A 21,625-nucleotide genomic window follows, 5' to 3' on the forward strand; every position below is an offset into this window, starting at 1 on the left:
TGGTGTGGTTCCATGATGGTATCATAAAGGTAGGATGTCGTCTCCTGACCAAGTTGATACTTGGCCATGGCTGCACAACACCATATGCAATCAATTGTTACATTAAAAAAATTACTTTAAATTAAAAATAAAATTTAATAAGCACCTTACCTTATTTTTTTCGCTTCTTGGTTTGCATTACCATATACAGTTTTTATAACAAATGATTGCTGTGAAAGAACAAAAAAGTAAGTAAAAAAGTTAAAACAGGACCAAAAGGGGCTAATGTTGCTCTTTCACACCAAGCAAAATGTCAGACCAGTTGGTCCAGGTCTCAACCAGCTCTAATGACAACTACAACAATGAAATACTGGCTACAAACAGGACACATTGAATGTGTTGCAAATTTTGTAAATGAAGCTTAATGAAAACATAATTATTTCAAACTCTGGCAAGCAAACATGTTTTGAGGATACAAGTCTGCCTGCTTCAACAATATGAAGATGTAAATAATAAGAGGCTTACATTAAAACTGGAACGTGGAGGCACCTTCACACTTTGTTGGAAGTCTCGTTGTGCCACCACATAGTTTTCCCAATTCACTTCAAAGCTAAATCCATCCAAGGAAGCCTCAAAAAAGTTGGAATTATTGATTGTAACAGTAGTCTGTTAAAGCAAAGAAAAATGATGGATATGAGAAAATGGGTTTAAAAACATCAAAAGTACAGCTTTGGGTGTTCAACCAAATGTATGTGGGTTCTGTTTGTAACAAGTAGAATGAAATCTCTGTTCTAAAAACAACTCAATGTATTTGGAATGATTTCAGAGAATAGATAAAGTGGAATTAAAGGTGGCAAAAACCAGTTTCAACACTTTCAAGAGACCTTGTTATTAGAAGGATTGACACTACAACACTTTATCACTTAACGACAATGTTATGGTACCTTATCAAACACCAATAATTATTGCTGAAAAAGATTTGGTCATTTTGTGACATAACAGATCACTGTGGCAACAGGAAAGCCCTGCAAAAATACCCCATATTTTGGCTTTAGTCGCTCATATCTCAAAAACGAATTCTGTGACTCCCACATTTTATGTCTGAAATGTAATCAACATGCCAGAATGAAACATTCTGCAAAGTTTGAAAAAATTCTGTGGAGCGGATTCTGAGCCACCTTAATTAATTCAAAATTTGAGGTAGCTCTGAGTCCGCTCCACATAACTTTTTTAAACTTTGCAGAGAGTTTCATCTTGGCCTGTTGATCACTTTTGTGCAAAAGAAAAAATTGGGGTCACCTACCTCGTTTTTCAGATAATTATGAGCAACTAAAGACAAAATATAGATGTTTTTGCAAGGCTTTCCTGTTGCCATGGTAATTCGTTATGTCACAAAAATGACTGCATCTTGTTTAGCAATAATTGACGTTTCACGTGGTACCATTACATTGTTGTTACCTGATTCAATGTTGTAGTGTCAATCCTTCAAATAACAAGGTCTCTTGAAAGTGTTAAAACTGGTTTGAGCCACCTTAATTAACCTGTGTTGAGGTGATAGGCATTTTAACATACTCACATTTATAAGAATAAATGGCTTCGTCGTATTTGATGATGGCATTGTAATATTGACTGGGACTGTTTTGCCTAATTCAAGTGATATACTTCTTGGGAACAGGAATACACCAGCAATAACAGAAATTGTCACACAAATAAAAATGGCCACTGCAAGATAAAGAACCCTAGAGAAAGTATGAAAATATTAACTTTTTTTCAGCTTTACAATACAAGGAATGGTAACTTCAAGCAGCCCTTGATTTACATAGAGGTTCAATTGAAAATCCTTATAAGGAGCAACAAGATTCCTTTGTTTATTTCTTGCTTTGTTGGTTAATTTGTTCACTCATTTATACGTAAGTATGTTCGTTGATTCATTCATTCACTCAATCATTTCTTTATTCCTTCAATCGTTTGTGTATTCATTCATTTAGGCTTGGAAGGTTGCTCATCAATAATAATAATTATTAATTTAAGCGGAATCCGAACAAAGACTCCTTTCTACACAATTACATGTATGTATGTCAAGGTGCACATAATTGAAAACACTCCAAGGTTATAAAACAAAATAACCTACATTCTCCTCGGTTTTAGTCGTCTATCTCTCACAGGAATCAAAGCAACCAAGTCATGCTCTTGTTCTGTAAAGAAAAGTAACAATGCTTTGACTTTATTGCTTATCAATTTTTGTACAGTTACATCACCACAAAATTAAAAGAAAACAAAGAGTGATTCCCTTTAAAGCTTTAAAGCTTAAAAGGTTAAGATCCCTTTAGTACATTTTTTAATAATAGAATTACCAGTATTTAAAGAATAAATGCTATACCGAGTAATTGCATTGTGACTAAACTTGATAGACAACAAATGCAAGGAAACAATGTTATGTGCTTGTAATATTTCGATATAAATCTATATCATCTTCGGACTAAGGCGGGATACAAGTAGCAGTATCCCGCCTTAGTCCGAAGATGATTTAGATTTATATCGAAATATTACAAGCACATAACATCGTTTCCTTGCATTTGTTGTCTATCAAGTTTAGTCACAATGCAATTACTCAGTATAGCATTTATTCTTTATTTACTAAAGCTATCAGCAGGTAATGGATTACCAGTGTTACTTACTGCCTGATAGGAAAAGGCAAACTTGGTTACCAGGGCTTCAGAAATCAGCAAAGTACAAATTTCCTAATTAATGTGTAGCTAGCAGCCATAAACCAAGCAGCATGAGCTTTAGTTTCCATTTGCTGTTGTTCTTAGACTATTTGTTCCATAGATTTAAGAATTACAGATTGTCACACCCACTCTGGGAGAGTAGTCAAATTATGCGAGGACTGGACTTTTGACTTTGCGACTCGTAAATCACAAAGTCATGTATCATTGAAATGGTTGTAGTTCCACTTGAGCGTCAAAGTTGTCCAAATTAAGGGTGATTAAACATTGCATGTTTCTTTGCGTTTCACGAGATTTAAGGCAAAATAGATATTCAGTCTGACTCATGCATTGACCTTGTGAGAGTAGGTGAGAGTAGCATGGCTGGGGTAGTGGTGAGAGCACTCGCTTTCCACCAATGTAGCACAGGTTCAATTCCCAGACACAACATCATAGATGTACATGTAAATGGGTTGAGTTTGTTTTGTACTCCGCTTCAAGAGGTTTTTCTCTGAGTACTCCATCTTTCCCCTCTCCTCAAAACCTACCTGTCATTTCAATTGATAATTGTGTTGATTTGTTAATTTCAGTTTAAAGTATCCCCAATTAGTGCTCCAGTGCTAGAAGAAGACTAAACACTAAATAATAAAGTAGTGATCTACTTTGTAGATTCTAACAACTTTTCCTGATAACAATTAAAAAAAGACTTGAGAACCGCAGATAAGAAATACCTTGAAAAAATAAAACAATTTTTTACAAGTCATGTTTGGACATACTTATGCCATCTTCAGTTGTAAATGAGTTGTACAATTTGACTTTAAACCTATTTGTAAGTAAAATACAATGAGTACAATATTTAATTATTATTGTCGAATTATTTGTATACAAAGATCTCATCTTATCAAAAGCTTGTCAAGATTCTTGTTCCACTGAATGTTTCAAAATATTAGACTAAGAAAATTAAAATAAAGGAAGCTTTGCATACCAAATTGGAACCAAACTACTCTTAACCAACAACTACAACATTTTCAATTTTTGGCCTCTCTCTTTCAGTTTAATTAGTCTCGTTGGTTACTGAGTTTTAAATCACAACAACCTCATTTTTCAGTTTTTCTTTTTTAACGGCTTTGTTGTGACGAAAAGTATTTAAGTACCTTAGCTATCAATTTATCCACTGTATTTTTCTCTTAAATAGGTTTAAATTCAAATTGTACAACTCATTTATAACTGAAGATGATTCCGTGCGATGTCTGTGTAACAGGCGACCCAACGGCATAAATCGAGTCGAGTGTCTTATTGTGGCGAAACATGTCTTGCAAAAAGTTTTAAAAAGTTGTTTTAAATAAAAAAGAGCAATCATTGGATTTCAAGTGTGGAGTTCACCTTTTTTTGAAAGGCCCTCTTGCCATTTTTAAGGCTCTCATTTTCCAATGACTACTCAGACCTGGAAAAAACTACTAGAAACTGAAAGTCAGCAACATCACTGAGGTCATCTCTTTGTTAAAACTGAATGGGAGAATAGAAAAAATTTCAGACTAATGGTCCATCTCATGCAAATGAATGTACAGTAAGTCACAAGTAACAAAAACTGAGGCTTTGCCATTTTGACCGAGTTGACAGAGAGGTCAATACATCAAGTCAGAGGTTGTTTATTATGTTACATGACTTCAAACTTGATCAATTCAAGCAGCCAGTAATACAAGCGCATATCAGTCCATTCAGTGTTTTTAACTGCACAAGTCACGTGAACTAACAGGTAGTCTATCAAAAATATATTTATTATCGAGGCAAAATTAATGGTAAAGTAGATTTGGTCCACATTATCAATAATCCCCTCGCCAAACAACATTTAAGAAATGCAGAGTGCCAATTACATGTATCTAATTTTGTGTTTTGATTTGCCTAATTCGCAGTGAGGAAATTTTTTTTTCGCTATTTAACAAGCATAGCTATATAAAAAGGCAAATCAGTTACTTCCACTTGTTTCAAGGTAACAATCCGCACGTGCAAGATCAAAGTGCAGAAGCTGCGGAAACATCAGCAACATGCAACTCCGCATAACTCCTCGAACTCGTTCTGTCTTCCTTGTGCGATCAAATATTCAAACAGAGATCACCTAACCTTTTGTAAGTTTACCAGTTCCTCCACAAGTTGGGCAAGTCTGTGACAAACTGACATCACTTCCATTTTTACTCAAGATCGGTCTCCGGTCAAATTCTTCATATCCACTCGAATAGAGATGACCAGGCGCTTGATTTGAAGCAGTTGCACCAAAATTATCCCCCTGTACATTGCTATCACTGGTTGGGTCGGAAAGGATATTTTTTTCATCATTATTTAACATCTCTTCACTTCTGTTTTTCCCAAACCATCGACTTTTGAAACGACGAGGCATCGCCGCGCATCACTGCTTGTGGTTTCAGCGTCGTGTAAAGGTACGTAAAACGTCCCTAGCAGTTCACACGGAGCGTATCAAGGAAGTTGAGAGAGTCGCATGTGGTCTAGAGGACAACGATTCTCTCCATCACTGCCTTATTTGAGACAAATGCACTTGTCATCGGCTTCCTTTAGTGGAGGGGGCGAGGGGGTCCCAAGCCGATGTGGGGACTTTGTGAATGTAGGTTGTGTCGCCCCATCGCCTTGTCTCCCCACCTAACCCTAACCCTAACCCTAACCGTTACGGATCCTACCAAGAGAAAACGAGGAGACAGAGAAGGGGGCTTTCGGTCCAGCCCTTGGGATATGTCATGTCCACGAAAGTTATTTTTAGACGAGCGGAAGTCTTCCGAGACGTTCGCATGCAGGCCAACCTCGGTCCGATGTTTGAAAGAAAATATATATTCATCAGCCTTCCACGTGCGCCATCATTTTCTCTTTTCACTAAGAACCTGAGAGCGAAGCAAGACTGCATGCGGACGTCTCGGAAGACAGACGTCCGCTAGAACAAAGACTTCCGCTCGTCTAAAAATAACTTTCGTGGACATGACATATCCCGGCCAACGCCTTGAGGCTCCCTCTCTGTCCCCTAATTTTCTCTTGATCCTACCTAACCCTAACTCTACACTTAAGTTGGGGAAGATGCTTATCAGGACTTGCAAGGACTTGGAAAAGGTTCCTTGTTTTCAGTTCAACTGGGAAAACAACGCAGGCTGAACTTTACTTAATTTAAGGTACGAGGTCCTTAAAATAGAACCACGGAGCTGTTTTGATAGCGTGAGCATGAACTAGAAAACCTGCAGATGTCTGTGGAAATATCGACGTTATCGTTACCATGTGTGAAATCCAGCAACCAGTTTTTACATGTTACAGTTAAGCAGTTATTATGTAAGGAGTAACTGCTGTTACAGCTATGTGCGTACATCGAAAATCCAAAAAAAAATATTTGATTTATGTATAGATTTTTTTGGCGAAAAGCGACTTTAGCACATGCAAGAGTTTTCTGGATAGTTTGAATTTTGTCGGACTTTCAAAAATTTGTGAAGCTTTTCCTTGGAAAACATGAAAAATGGCGTTTCGGAGGCCCTAGAAAATTCTGTAAATTGTCCAGGGGAGCATCCCGGGGGAGCATGCCTCCACACCCCCCTGAGCTATAGGCTCGCGCCTTCGGTGCTCTTCTTACTATGCCTTTTCTGTGCGTACCTAAACAGAAAAACCACGATAGGCCCCCAGACAAGCTATAAATTGGTATTTTTGTAGTTGCTATGAAACGGACATTTAAAGGAGACTATCATTCAACAATTACTTCTACTTGTTAACTATTCTATAAGTAAGTTATAGTTTGGCAGAAAACGTCACACACGATTCGCAAAGAGTAGGGCACAGTATATTGTGGTCTGTCCTCTGTAGTATACTATGGGAGTATACTATGGGAGAGTAAATACTATCCTAAACTTCTCTAAAATGCGGCGAGGGTAAAGAAAGAAATTCAGCGATGTTCTATCTTCTGCCATTTGCAAATTACTTTTTCAAAGATGTAGCTGTATATGTGTATTTAGTCAAGGTAAAGGAGTTTGTTCTATGAGCATGGTCCAAAGAGTGTGACATGTAATCCGGCAGCGGTGCTGATAGTCAGCGATGCCTTACACCAACAGTTCTCATTGGTAACAAGTGGCAACTTAATTAACCCCCTCCACATGCTAATCGGATGGACTCCAAGAAGAACGAAAAAAAATATGCCAAACTTTGTTGAGTACTGAAGCAAGGTTTCTACTGAAGAATTAAACTCATGCATGATTAATTACCCTATATAAAAAATATAAGCAAGTGATTCATTATAGCTTAAAGTAGACACAACACTGATTTAGTTCTATAAAATTAGAATTTCTTCAGCCTGATCTCGTACACGCGAGAAAATCTCGCAGTCAACTAGAAGAAGGCTGTGTGCAGCTCAGATCTGGGTTTCCACTTTATATACTAGTACTGGATGACCAGCAAACTGGTTTGCCTCCGGCCAGTCGGGGTTCTTAAGTTGTTCAAAGGATGGATAGCCCCGTCTGCTGGATAAATCACTATCCAGTGGATAAGTAATAGCGAAACCAATTGCGCCATCCAATGGATAGTGATTTATCTGGTGGATAGCGTTATCCACCTTTTTAACAACTGGGGCCAGATAACCATTCGGTGGATAAGTCACTATCCAACAGTTTTCATGTATGAAGATTTAAGTATTGTCTTGCATAATTGTGAATGTGCATACTCTAAGTACATTCAAGAGTCCGTTAGCCAAGAGTAAGAATCTGGTATCAAGTTTGTCCCCACAACGTCAGAAAAGTGTCTATTTTTAAATTAAGTTTTGCGGGAAAATAAACTATTGAACAAGTCGGCTAACTCTTAGGGCCAGTTATTTAAACAAAGTCTAACTTAGGCCGCGGTTTAAGACAATCAGTGGACCTCCAAATCTGTTTATAAGCGGTATATTTTAAGTAAATAAATTGCTCTCTAGCCTGGAATGCAAACCTTCTTGTTACCATCAGCAGCACACAATACTTCGATATGATTGTTGGCAACATTGAAAATGGCTTAGAACGCGGTTTTGTTAAACATTGTCTAAAATATGTTTTAATAATCGACCCTTAGTGTTTTGTATTCAAATCAAATCTCCGGGGATTAAGATTCTGTGTGTGTTGTTTTTGCGTTGTAATGTATCATTCATATTTAAATGATATGGAAATACCTCGAACAAAACGTTTTATTCCCAAAGGGTTTGAATTGGTACGACATTGCGTTAGCCAGTTTCGATTACAAGGTATTGAAGTGTAAGGATCGGTAGGTTTTTTCTGGTAAGGATAAATGCAGCAGTATCTCTTTACTTGAGGGATGGAGTTTTAGGGACACTGTGAGGTAATATTGTCTGTACTCCCAGATGTGAGTTATGTTGAAACTGGGGAGAAGAGAGAATGGGAACACTTCGTTACAGTTATGCATTTCAAAATCGTCATGCATCTAATTATCTGCATTTCTGAACATATCGCCCCTTCCCCAAAAAATTGACGCAGACACAAAGATTGGCTGTGTGCAAATGCCTCTTTGAGGCTGCAGCCATGATTTTATTGTAATTTAAGTATCTTAGGCTACTATCATTCATGATTGCAACATGAGTAGATTTACCTGTGAAAAAGGCTTTGAGGATCCTCTCAACAGAAATATCCTTTGTCCTTAAAGCCCTTTCCTGAGAAGTTATTGGTCTATGACATGCCACACTAACAATTTCTAATAAGGCAATGGTGTTCTAGCTTTTCTTTAGTTAGCTTGGCTGCAATTTTTACAAGGATAGTTACTTTTGTTTTCTATCAAAGTAACAGACTTGTAACCTTACCAAGTAATTTCTTTTCCAAGTATCGATTTGTGGTCAGTGAATGTCCATATTAAAGTCAATGAAGATAATTTCCCTTTAAAATGAAAGGGGCGTAAGCCTTTTGAACAATTCAGACACGTCTCCGAAAACACTCTGCTTGCAGTTTTGAGGATATAAATCGGCCTAGTGCATTAGGAAAGTAGAGTTAATGACGTTTTGAACGAAAACTAGAGACGAAAACTGAATAGTACAGCGGCCGACAGCTTTCCGCGCTTACCACCCGCGACAGCTGCCCCGATTCTATAAGAAAACCGATTAAGATCTGGGCTTGTTCCTAAGTTCCCGAAGCGAAGGAAATCCACTCTATGCGGGAATTATCCCGCACTCCCGGGTTAGGTCAGGAGTAGGGGATAATCCTCAAGTACATAAAAAAAAAAAGACTTTTATGTGGTACAAGGGCCGAAATTTACGAAAAAAAAGGTACCACTGGATTGTGTGCCAGAGCATGGTACTGTCACGAGTAAGCTTGGCTTTAGGCCAGCGCATCGCTCATGAGACCGGGTCATTGCCACATACGCCGTTCTCTACAAGGCAGTGAGGGAGAAATAAGTCGGTCCTTAGACCATGTACGACAAAGCCTTTTCCACGGTGGCTAGTTCCCTTTATATAATTTTATTTCGAAGATTTATATTTTTTAAAAGTTTTCGTGGTGTTCTCCATCTGGTAAAGCACATTAAATCATGGTAGATGACGATTTGAACAAGTTCATTTTAAAATATCATCACGTGGGATGCCATACGCAGACCACACTGATTTGTGTGGTCCAGTTTCGTCATCATCGAAGTCGCTGTTGGTATGTCCTATGGCCTCGGTTGTTCAAAAGGTGGATAACGCTATCCCCCAGATTAATCACTATCCAGCGGATAAACACAAGCAGAGTCAATTGAGTTATCCAGTAGAAAGTGATTTATTTAGTGGATAGCGCTATCCACCCTTTGAACAAGTGGGGCCCGCTGATGTATGAAAAGCCTACGGTGCCCTGAGTACTTAAAGGGGCTAGGTCACGCTATTTTAGGTAATTTTGTTTAATTTTGTTAATTATGAGCTCTAAACGTCAAATTGGCAGAGCAAGAGTCTTTCATTTGCAAAATCACGGCCACATAACAACTGAGAATGATTTTCAAGCTTTGTAAGTGACATTTTGATATAGACTGATAAAGGTGGGCCGACGTTTTTCAAATTTACCCAAATTCAATCCATTTTAATCCTCTCCAGTTTTGTCCATCCATGTCCCTTCTTGGCCTCCCTGTGTTTTGTTAGAGTTCTTCTATAGTTTTGAACAGTTATTTTGATATTTTAGTTAATTCTATGACCATTCGATCAGTGCTGAAAATGCCTAAAATAGCGTGACCTAGCCCCTTTAAAGTGGTAGTACGACCAAAAGAACAATTCTTGTTTTTCTTTGGATTTCAAAACTATGTTAACAAAATACTAACTGAACCAAGTTTTAAGTTCTGTTTTTAAAAAGACACCTGTTTATTCTAACTAGAATTTTCTTATTTATTGGTCCGCCAATCTTGAGAGAGCTGGGTCGAGGAGAAACTGACGTAAAAGACCCACTAGTTTAAGAATGCAATGCGTATGTACGCGGCCGAATTAATATGCAGCACGGGAGTTTCGGGCTTTGAGACTTTTAAACCCGTGTTTTGCATATGTAATAAATTGCGTTTTTAAGCTAGTGAGAAAATGACGTCATTTTCTCTAGATCCAACCCTCTGAGGTCCAATCGGTCAGTTTTGAACGTGAGTAATGGCGGACCGTGAAATCCAAAACTTACACTCAAAATAAGCCTTTGGATAAACTAAAAGCTCAAAATTTTGCCAGTTAGGTGTTAAGCGAACACGCTTTCAAAATCTGAAGAAAAAAAGGAAATGATTTTTTGATCACAGTACCACTTTAACGAGTTTCCGTCTGGACAAGTGCAAACCCCAACAGGGGTCATCGGTTGTTTGTTAAAATAATACTCGTTGCATGTAAATAGTCACGAATACTGTTTGCAGCTAAAATCCAATATGGCCGGTGTGTTGAATCTTGCTCGGAGATCAAAGGTTGGTTTATTATGCCTTCTAGTAATTCTATAGCGTCCTCATGGTTTGAAAAAGGATGTTATATTGCCAAAGTTTCTTCCACCCTTAAAGTGTCTCTTCAACTCTAAACCCTTCAATGGATTTGGCAACAAAGTATTTAGTCGTAAGAGACGAATTATAAGCTATTTTTCTTAGCCGTCTTCGAGAACAAGCTGAGAAATTACAAAATCTCGCAGACAACCCAATAGCAGAAATTTAACCTCATCAAAACGAAATGAATAGGCTGCGGAATTAATTATAGACTCCTTTACTCTTTTGATTGCATCATGGGTAATCAGTACAACATGCCGGGAAATTCAAAGGTTTGTATGGAAGTTCAAAACGATAAAAAGTATTCATAATTCACAATTTTGAGTGCTTTATCCTACAAAACAGAACTTATGCAGTTAAAAATCTGGCTGAATGAAGTTGTACAGAATAGCTATTGTACAAATTACTTTATTAAAGGAAGTTTCTATGGACTTTCAGGAATCTTCCAAATTGCTTCTAACGCGAGATTTTGCCGATAATATTCACTCGAATCACTTCACTATTTTAATGTCTCAACTCAAAGGAAAAATCACAATCGCTAGATCACACGTCGATTCGCACATGGTTTTGAAATCCTAAACTTACATCACGTAATTGCAGCTTATTCACCAAGCAACTAGAACAAAGGGACAAAGTTCACTTTCACAGCGTGACAGTCACGCAGTCCATTTTCCAGCAGGACCACTAACCATACATTTCCTGTAATTCTGAAGGCACAAAATTAAAGAAAATGTAAGGAGAAAAAACAGCTATGTCTAGGAATTCCACAGAATAGATACTGAGTCCAAATCATCTGAGTTGTGAACTTGAACTTATTATGATTGGGTTATGAAGGCGAAAGTCTAGAAGAAAGTCATAGACAGTTTGTTTTGCTTTGAATTTCCATACAAATCTTTGAACTTCCCACCATGTTGTCCTGATTACCCATGATGCAATCAGAAGCGTAAAGGGATCTATTCTCATCACAAAAGGCCTTCCTACAAGTACATCTGGGCTGCAATAGACAGAAGAAGCAGTCTTACTGACAGTAATTTTGTCAGTAAACAAATTATTGTTTAGTACATCCAAATTCTATGGATTCCTTAGTCTTTGTATAAAGGGGTCCCTGATAGAGACTGGCAATTCAATACTGACCATTGCATTTGGTCTTGCTTGTTGCTTTTCAGGTATTTCAACCATTTGTAAGCTGGGTGAAGAACAATATTACTCTTTTCTCAGCATCACAGGTGACAAGAACATTTTTTTGTCTTTTACTTTTAAGTCCTCTCTTTTTCTTGTAGGAGGCTGTCTTCACAATAATTATTGGTAGGGGTGCCACTGCCACTAGGACTAGCCATCCATATCACAAATCATCTGTAGTCTAGACACAAGGACTATGTTGTTTAACGCAACATTAGTGCTAAGCCAAAAGTAAAAAGGTGAAAGATCATTTTGTTAAATGTCATTAAAATGTACTGTTGAGCCAATCAACCAGTCTTTTTTTACATGTCTAGTTGTTCTAGCACCTTATGGTGCTAATTTGGGGACACATTCATGCCAGACCACAACACTGGGAAGTGTGTACCTTGCTCTTAGTGAATAGTGCCTGTGTGTGGGATCTTTAGTATCTCACAGAGTTTATGAACAAGGCTTGTGTGATGGGGCCTACAGTGTATAATCCTTATCAGTGAAGACTTGAAAGTCTGACCATTTGTGGATGTGATTACGAAGGCTTCACTTTCTCTTCGGTTAGTTAAAGACCCCAAGTGTTGGTCTGGCCGGAGTTGAACTCGTGACAATATGACTGTAAAATAGATATTTAATTGACCACTCCCCATAGGGTCTTTCCAGGGCCATTGAAACACAATCATGACAGAAGAGAACATTTAACAACAACTGTTAAGACTCCCAACTGGCCAGAAGCAAGGTAGTTGGTTATCTACAAGTGCAACTGAGAAGTTGAACCAGGGACTACCAGGAAGAAATTCAACCAGTGGTCAGAACATGTCTTGAACCCGGGATCCCCAGACTCAAGGCAAGCACCCTGACCACTGGGCCACCCTTCCCACCTTCTACAGGCTATGCTCAACCAACTGAGCCCACCGGTAGGCAGTTGATTATTCATTCAGTTAGTGTTACTATTTCTGTTAATTTAGGCTTGAGTTATCATATCTGGTCTTGTTTACCGACCAGTTACATGTAGCGTGGTAGGCACAACAGGTAGAGCACGGTCATTGGACTGCTGTGCCAGACTTTGTCCTGACCAACACTCTGGGTCTTCCAAAAAATTGCGGAGAAAAGGCTGCCTTTGTATTCACGTATACAGCATAGGTACCAGTGAATTTAATGCTGGGGGTAACCCTGCGATGGACTAGCATCCCATCCAGGGGGGAGTAGAAATACTCCTAGTCGCTTCATGCTACAGAAACCGGAGATTAGCGCCAGTCTGGTGGGCCTTCTAGGCTCGTAGCAGACTTTACCTTTTACGTTTAGACAGCATATACAATTACCGGTAGTTAAACTGGTTGCCTATTTCCATTCCTTGTCTATCAAGTTTAATTCAGTGTTTGACACTTACTTTCTCACTTATTTGCCCTTCTTTCTCACTTATTTGCCCTTTGGGCAACCAGTTTTGTGTTTATGGTTGCCCATGGCTTTTTTTCAGTTGCCCACCTTCTAAAGACCGGTTGGACATTAAAACTCAAAGAAGGCTTGTAAAAATGTCAATTTTGTGTAAAATGTGTGTAAAATGGGTTTGACAGACCAGCGCAACTCCTGCTGTGTGTCCTTGGTATTCTAGTAGCCTTCACAGTTTTGCTTTGACAAGCATACGTATCTTTAAGCAATTTACCTTTTCTATAAAAGATCAAGGGAGATTCCTTGAATAACTCTCTGAGATTAGGCTGGTTTTGAATGAAATGCCATTTTTTCAATAGTATGTTCTTTAAGCCTTTCAAAGCTGGTTGAAATTGCGTGACAAAAGGTAGAATTTCAATATCAAAGTACTCTATATCGTAGCTTATTTGGCTGCGGGAAAACTGGGTTCCATTATAACAAACATTCTTTTCGCGCGGAGAAAGATGGCGTCTACGAACATGTTCCTTCTTCCAATCTGTTTCGAGGTTTTTGCCAATATATTTTTAACAGAAAAATAAATGGCAGCAAAGAGATGTAACGTGTTTTTTTTTTTTAATTGTGTTTTCGGTGACTATGTCATGTTACTAGACACTTTCTTCGTTGCAAATTAGGTCGTTCCGCAAAATATTAGTTAAACAAAAATTCTTATTGCCCGATCGTGCAAGTCTTAGAGTTGTTTTACTTGCCCACGGATGATTTTTGTACCATTGAAGCATCCTGCTTACCCCCAGCTTTTAACCACTGTCGTTTTACTACCATTTTTAACAAACATTTTCCGTGTCCTCTGCAGTGTATCGTGGTCGGGAAAGTAAATACTCGGAGATATTAGCATTCTCGGCCCCAGAATCTGCTTTTCTTTTGGCCAGCGCCAAGTGAACAAGGACTCTGACCACCACTAGAAATACGCGCAGTCGCAGTAATGGTATAATGCTCTAAACGTTGACGACCGTTATTGTTTCAAATTTCTGAGAATGCGCATAAGAGCCGGAAGTCTGTGATTCGCGGACTTGCCGCTTTGCGGTGGCCAGAGTCCGTGGCGCTGACCAAAGGAAAAGCGGACTCCGAGGACGAGAATGAGATAGCTTCACCAAACTACTCTAAAATCCGAGGATACATAAAGATATAATATGGCGCAGTGGTGAGAGCAGTCGCCTCCTGCCAATATGGCCCGGGTTCGAGTCCCAGACTCGACGTCATATGTGGGTTGAGTTTGTTGGTTCTCTACTCTGCACCGAGAGGGTTTTCTCCGGGAACTCCTGTTTTTCCCTCTCAAAAACCGACATTTGACTTGATTTGCGTTAATTGTTAATTACAGCTTACAGTGTCCCCAATTAGTGCTCCAGCGCTAGAACGACTAGACAAATAAAGTTCCTTTCCTTTCCCTTTATAAGGTAATTAAGGTTTTGCTTGATTCTTTGTAGGTACCAAACGTTCTTCCTTGTTGTCACCGTGCGACGAAAACACCCCTTCCCGTCCGCTACAAGTATCGTGACCAATTAAAATACGGTATTTACGCCGCGCAACCAGCGCTTATAAGGGATTGTGCACTAGAGTCTGCGCGCTTATGCATTATGAGAGCCACGAAAACAAGGCAGCTGTATAGGATCAAGGCGCTGGTGCCTAAGACAAAAAAGCCCCAGGGGAGTCGTATGGGGAAAGGAAAAGGCAAAGTCGATCATTACGTGGCTAATGTGAAGGCCGGGAAGATATTGTTCGAGTTTGAATGTGACAACGAGCCTAATGCGTTAGAGGCCTTTAAGCAGGTCAACTACAGACTACCGATTCGCCTTCATCTGAGGATTAAACCACCGGAGAAGAGAGAAATATGGACTGATTTTTGATTGCTAGCTGGAAGACAGACTTGGACTCCTTTGCTCAAGGTAAATTCGATTTGCGTGAAAGGATTTTAGTGGTTACAGGAAGAAACAAGTTTAAAGTCTCTTTCAAACTCATGCTGTCTCAATAAAAAAGGGAAAAAAGGAAAGGAACTTTAAGTGGCTGGTCTTCAAGCGCTGGAACACTGTAAACTGAAATCAGCAAATTAATGCAACTCAAATCAAACATTGGTTTTTGAGGAGAGGGAAAACCGGAGTAGTACCCTGAGAAAAACCTCTTGGAGCAGAATAGAGAACCAACAAATAGGCCTTATTCACGATAGCCGCCATGTTGGTTTTCAAATTGTCATGCAAATTAGCCATGTGTTATGCTGGGGGGCAAACATTGGAAGAAAGGCAAATAGCGGAAAATGGGCTCGTCGAAATATTGGAATAACATCGCTACAAGTACATTTTAGAATTTAGGATTAAGTACCTTTCATAATAATTTTATATCTTTGATTACCTTTGACATTTTTACTTTCTACTTCGTTATCTGCTCATTTTTCATTTAAAAAAAATATCGACGTAACTTGTGCAATCATTCCATTTTACTACTTCTAAAGGTGATCATCTTTGTGGCTAAGATGTTCGTTATAATCTCTCGAACTTGTGTTGTTTGCCCCCTCAGAAGTGTGTAGCTAATTTGCATGATAATAGCAAATCCAACATGGCGGCCATCGTGAATAAGGTCCACTCAACCCACATGACTCCTAGTCTGGGAATCGAACCCGGGCCACATTGGCCAGTGGGAGGCGAGTGCTGTCACCACAACGCTTTCCGTGCTTCCCGATGCGTCAATTACAATTATTTTGGTGGCGTAATATTCTGTTTTAAACTGAGTGCGTGGGCCTAATGCCAAACTTATTTCTTTGACCAGTAAAACAAAGACGCTGACATACAAATCAGGCTATCAAAAGCTAATGCAATTACGTCCAGTCTACTACACTAGGGAGCTTACGCAAGGACGACGACGACGACGCCCACGAGAACGTCACAAAACAATGAATTTATTGAGCAAAAACAATACCGCAGCACGCGCTGAACGTGCGTTTTGCATTTTGGTACATTTCTTTACCGTCGTCGTCCTGAAAACAGGAGGGAGCTTAAGATTTTACGACGGCGACGGCAGCAACAACGGCGCAGAACAATGATGTTATTGGTTCAAAGAGCATAAATAATCGTGCTGCACGTGCAGCACGGATTTTAGCACGTATTCTTGCGGTACTCTGCATAACGACGGCGAGAAACTACCAAATTTGGGGTTTTGACGACAACGTCAGCATGCAACAGAGATTCTTTCATTCTCTGTTTTCACTCCGAAACCGCTCGTACCAATTTATTGTTAGGATACTTCGCCTAAATTGTAAGAAGTGAACGACATAGAATAACAGCGAAAGAATTATGACAAAACAAAGTGATATATTTTAAGGTGACGTTTTCGTTGAAGCCGCCGTCGTAGATCTTAAGGTCCCTAGGGAGCTTTAGCAACGACGACGGGAACGGCAACGAGAACGTCATCTAAAAACATAAATTCGGGTTCTTGCAATCACTTCGAAACTATTCCAAGCTTTTTAATATGGCAAAGGTGTATCAGTACGTCAGGAATGAAACCGTTATGAGCGGCGCTTAATTTAGGGGAGAAAATGAAAATTTATTCTCAAGTGCTGACGTCCTCCATAAAACCTCAAATTTGGCTATTTCACGTTGTTGTTTTGCTGATGACGGCAAAGAAATGGACAAAAGTAAAAAACGCACGTGCAGAGCGTGAAAAGCTATTGTTTTTGCCTACTAAATATGCAAATTTGTGACGTTCTCGTCGCCGTCGTTGTCGTTGCTAAAGCGTGTGAACAGCGCGTGTGAACAGCCGGCGATTTCACTGCGATTTGTAGCGCGACAGATCGCAGCCTTGTCGCCGCAAATTCGAACATGCTCGAAATTTAGTGCAACTTTGCTGCGATTTTATCGCAGCTCTTGTCGCGCGATAAAATCGCTCTGTGTAAACGAGCCTTAACGACGTGAATTGACCAAATTTGCGGTTGTGTAGAGGACGTGAGAACCTAACGAAACATTTTAATGTTTTTTCCCAAACAACCACACCGTTCATGCCAATTTTATTCCTGCAATGTTGATACACACTTTCCATTCCGAACGACTTGGATTATAACTAAATTATTACAATAACGGATTGAAAATAATGTGTTTTAGACGACGTTCTAGTTGCGTAAGCTCACTACTCAAAGCGGGAAGACGGCTGCAGCAAAACGATTAGCTTGAGTGCACAAAGGTGAATCGTTCATCATCTATTTTTACCTCAAAAACGCTCGCACCAATCGCGCACATTGGTAAACGTCGCAAAGGTAAAATAATCACGAGATTCTTACGATGGCGCGAATCTGTAGTTTGAAGTGACGTTTTTGTTGCCTCACTGATTTATCAGCGAAGAGGGAGTTGAAGATACGGCAACGATAACGCCAGAAAGCGATGATATTGTTGTTGGTTTAAAGATGAAAAATAGTCGTTCCGCAAGTATTATATAAAGTACATTTTCATACCGTACTCTGCAAAACAACAACAACGTGAAATCACCGAGTATTGGCTACTTCCAAAAATACCAAAATACTCTTTGTTTGCCCTCCAAAATATTGCATGAGCATTGTTTCCAGGTTCTCTTGGGACTTAACAATGGTCCCAAGAGAAAGTAAAAACAATGGTTTTAAAATGGCGGAAGGTCTAAGGCGGACGAAAGAGCAAGTTAATGCTTTATTCGACGCGTACAGGGCAGGAAAACATGGAAGGGATAGCAACAAACAAGGAAGTTTATGTTCAAGTTCAAAAATTGATGAAAGGTGATCGCAACGTTGATCGAACAGTGAAGCAAGTGGAAACAAAATTAAAGAAGCTAAGGAGCGGATAGAGCAAGCTAAAAGATAGAATGAAATTACCGGGATCGGAGCGACCGTATCTGGCAAACGCTTTAAGCAGTGTAGAGAAGGTAGCCTTTGAAGGTACTGGGCACCGAATGTGAACACGCATTCAACACGGGGCACCGAAGTCTGAACAACGCACAGTTTCGTACCGGTGCCCGGGCACCAAGTGTGAACGATACCTTAGTGCACAGTCTTTTTTATAGAAAAGCACTTTTGCTTGCACGAGTGGCCATTGTCAATGCCATGGGTAATAATTTCTCATTCAATACTTGTGATTAGCTGGAAAGATCTGGTCTCGCGGGAAAAGCAATCTAAAAATAACTCGGTCTGTAAAAACACCGTTCCACAAATACAGTGAAGTTGTACGTTCCTAATCATAGGCTCCTGCCCGTAACCAAGGAAGCCATGTTTGCTTTTCTTCGTAAGTTCACATTTTAACAATTTGCAACCCTGTCATATCATCGCGGTTATTGGCAGTACTGAAAGTGACAAAGGAAGCCGCAACTTCGCAATGCAGCATTGACCAGTATAAACCTCGTGCATAGTTTTCAGGTTAACCTTTGAGACAACGGACTGAGTTAAAATTACACTTTCTCAGTCATTGATTTGAATATTTAAAGAACTTTTATTATCATTCAAAAGAGATCCAAGTGATGTGTATTTCTAGAATTCAGAGGTCGAAACCGGAAATAACTTTATTAAAATTGTGCACGCGAGCTACTTTGATGAAATTTTAAGTCCGTAATCATTGTTTATAAGTTGTTAAGATATCTACAAGTACTTAACTCTTTGGAATATTTCTGATGGCTGATTCTCGATCGCGCTAAGTTAGTGTTCTTTGCTGCCGTAGTCTTTTAGGCTCTGGGGCGTTTCTAACGCATGAAAGCCGCAAAATTGCATTCCTAAATAACGGGTTTCATGCAATTTTATCATTTTTTTTTTTCAGATTGAACACATCTAGGTGGCCAGCTTGCTGGAAATATTGTAGAAATGTTAGATTAAGCAATCACAGCCATCGATAAGTCGATACGTGGACCATGTTGATTACAAAAGAATAGTTGGGATATTTGCGCGGCTTGATGCCTGTTCGCAGGGTTGCGATGGTGTTGAAGGTGTTAAAGCTACGGGCAGTATCCTGTAGTGCATCTCACATGCACAAGTTGTTTCCTTTTCTTCTCAGAATCTGCAGTCATCGGTGAAAGCGGAGGAAAAATTTGGCTTGTTAACAACTGGTCTTGACTCAGTTTAAACTTCTTTCTTGCCGGCCAGAAGCCCATGGAAGCAGATGGATTGATTCTATGACCGCCACTGGGTAACGAGGTACTCCAGTTCAGATTATTCGCGATTTGTCGCCTCCCAGGGGACACGGGTTTGAAGAGTTTGGTTTCCGTGCCGTTCAATGCCTCGGATAAGCATGGATTAGCATCATTCATGCATTCCTGATGCGCAGATATGCAATCATTGCATGCACTTGGTATCGTAAATCCTGCGGTCAAGACATTAAATGAATAGACGTAAGCAACGGGAAGGTTCGAATTTCCCTCTTTCTTAAATTGCTTTTTTGATTTATTCAGTCGTGATGCTCAAAGATGAAGCCTCTGAAGTCTCATTTTAAATGTCTGTGCTTCGCATCAAGTCTAACTGTTCAACCCTACTGATGGCACAGCGTTTCGTGATCTTGATTTGCACACAATTTTAAGCGGAATGCATGAACTGCTTTCATATGTATTAGTTTTGTTGTAAAGGAAAGTGAACTTCAAAACCACTTTAGCATTTTCCTTCATGCACTCGCTTGCGCAGTGCGCTTCCTCGTCTTATTTTCGTTTAGGTGCAAAACATGGACCGCAAGGCAGGTAGTCGAACTGAATGCGAGTTCAGCTTTCAGTGAAAACCGTGAATTTCCATATGCGCGCTGAGCAATTTTTTGCTTCAATTCCCAATGTTTTGAATCTGCGACTGAGACCTTAAGGTTTGATAATACAAATGAAAATTCTACAAAAAGCAGCACTTTATATTTGGAGCTGCAGAGGGAACCAAGCGATTCTTAATATTAATGCATTTAAATTTAAGGCGCGATTGAAATACGAAATTGAACATTACCTTGGGCGTTACGGTATTTAAGGCACAATTTGACGGGGCTTCAGGATCTTTGGTGTCATGGCAATTTTTTTTCCTTGTTTTTAGTGTTAGTTTTGTAAGTGCTGTAACTGTGATTAGTCAGACTGAGTGCTGTTTGCATATAAGTAGTGTGTATTGCAAACAAAATGATAATAATAATGGTAATGATAAAAAAAGCAATTGATGTTGTTTTCTAAGCTGTAAGGGGCAGTTCTAGATTAGTCTATGAAATCTTAAAGTGTAACCATACTGGCCACTACGTTTACGTTTTTTTTAATTTTCATTTGTTGTTCAACAAATCACTTTTTTTTCAGTTTTCCTATTTTCGTTTGGATAACTGTTCCAAGTTTCGAATCTCACCTCTGCTGTACTTCGCTCTGTATTTTAAACTTTTCAAGTGTTCCACGGTCAACTGCAGAACCTCCGCTTTTTCCAATTTTGTTGAACCCTTGAAAATAATAAAAAAAATTTGATATTAATTAACGAAGATTGGTTTATGTGAATGATATTGGCAGTCTATCCATGACATTCCTAAGTGTTTCTATCTTTCGAGTGAGTCAAAACCGAACTTTCAGAACAAATTAGCCTCACCTGGGTGTTATTCGTGCGCTGAGTCCGTACACCTGTCATTTTGCTCCTCTTATACATATAAATATATACATATAAATATATATACATAAAATTAAAAAATAATAATGATTTGAAATCAAACTAGCCTACTTCTTTTGAACCCACCTGCCTTTTGGCAACCTCCGGAACCAGCTGCCGTAACTCGGCAAGTGAGCTGTTGATTCGATCTCGTCTTCTCTTTTCGATTTGCTGTCGATCCGAAAAAATTCACACCTTTTAAATTAATGCACCTTTCATTTAACTCCTCAATGAAAGTGTCAATTTTATTTTCTTACCCCTCGTCTTTGCTTCCTTGCGCGTACTTCAGGATTCTCTACCTCCACGTCATCGGAACTTAGGATAAGTCAAAGGTAAGAGATTATTAATCAACTTCTAAGGAGCATCAAGACAATACGTGACATCTCTTAACTTACTCTCTGTTGCTTCGATCCCAAAATTCACCCTCATCGGAATTGCACTCTTTTAGGGTTCGTTTCATTTTTCAGCGTGAAATAAACAGTTGTTATGGAACTCCACTGTCTTCCCGTGCCAACGTTTAGATTAATAAATAAGTAACCTAAAATTAAGAGATATTATGGTGAGTAATTTGCAGGCTTTTGATTGGGTGGTTGAGGAGTACATCATTCAGGGCTTTGGAAATGCACGTGTCGGAGAAAGAGAAAGTAATGTCTATTGTTTCTTGAATCAATCACGCGTAGGCAATCATTCTTTTGGATCGAATCTTCTCAAGTGGACAGGCGTCTGAAGCGTGTAGAAATCACAGAAGAGTAAATAGGCACTGACTAACTTTGGACAATAAAAA

General features: G+C 39.3%; 3 protein-coding genes across 5 annotated transcripts in view; 1 reads left to right on the top strand and 2 right to left on the bottom strand.

Annotated features, from left to right (window-relative positions):
- The window catches only part of LOC138044401 (transmembrane protein 106B-like), a 12,816-nt gene extending 7,673 nt beyond the window's left edge, over positions 1 to 5,143 (bottom strand). The window contains exons 1-5 of one of the 2 annotated variants that reach the window (XM_068890926.1): positions 4,806 to 5,143; positions 2,111 to 2,174; positions 1,556 to 1,718; positions 529 to 645; positions 151 to 209 (exon numbers count right to left, since the gene is read on the bottom strand). In XM_068890926.1, the coding sequence (XP_068747027.1) occupies positions 151 to 209; positions 529 to 645; positions 1,556 to 1,718; positions 2,111 to 2,174; positions 4,806 to 5,079 (677 nt within the window). In that variant the 5' untranslated portion in view covers positions 5,080 to 5,143. Of the gene's footprint in view, positions 1 to 150; positions 210 to 504; positions 646 to 1,555; positions 1,719 to 2,110; positions 2,175 to 4,805 lie in introns of both variants that reach the window. The other variant, XM_068890920.1, reaches the window with a different exon arrangement.
- Positions 5,144 to 10,492: 5,349 nt separating this feature from the next.
- LOC138044428 (large ribosomal subunit protein uL16-like) lies at positions 10,493 to 20,672 on the top strand. 2 transcript variants are annotated; one of them, XM_068890946.1, is made up of 4 exons: positions 10,493 to 10,586; positions 11,822 to 11,881; positions 14,693 to 15,151; positions 19,256 to 20,672. In XM_068890946.1, the coding sequence occupies exons 1-3, from the start codon at positions 10,551 to 10,553 to the stop codon at positions 15,110 to 15,112; spliced, it is 516 nt and encodes a 171-aa protein (XP_068747047.1). In that variant the 5' UTR covers positions 10,493 to 10,550; the 3' UTR covers positions 15,113 to 15,151; positions 19,256 to 20,672. The 2 variants fall into 2 exon arrangements, with proteins under 2 accessions (XP_068747047.1, XP_068747051.1); XM_068890950.1 differs by lacking the exon at positions 19,256 to 20,672 and adding an exon at positions 19,022 to 19,174.
- Positions 19,197 to 21,393, bottom strand: LOC138044417 (hairy/enhancer-of-split related with YRPW motif protein 1-like). The gene is made up of 5 exons (XM_068890935.1): positions 21,237 to 21,393; positions 21,099 to 21,156; positions 20,929 to 21,012; positions 20,554 to 20,641; positions 19,197 to 19,561 (listed from the first exon to the last, which is right to left on the bottom strand). Exons 1-5 carry the CDS (start codon positions 21,299 to 21,301, stop codon positions 19,197 to 19,199), a joined length of 660 nt encoding a protein of 219 aa, XP_068747036.1. The 5' UTR covers positions 21,302 to 21,393.
- Positions 21,394 to 21,625: the final 232 nt, after the last annotated feature.

This window comes from Montipora capricornis, chromosome 1 (genome assembly GCF_036669925.1).
Source record: "Montipora capricornis isolate CH-2021 chromosome 1, ASM3666992v2, whole genome shotgun sequence".
Classification (NCBI taxonomy): Eukaryota; Metazoa; Cnidaria; class Anthozoa; order Scleractinia; family Acroporidae; genus Montipora; species Montipora capricornis.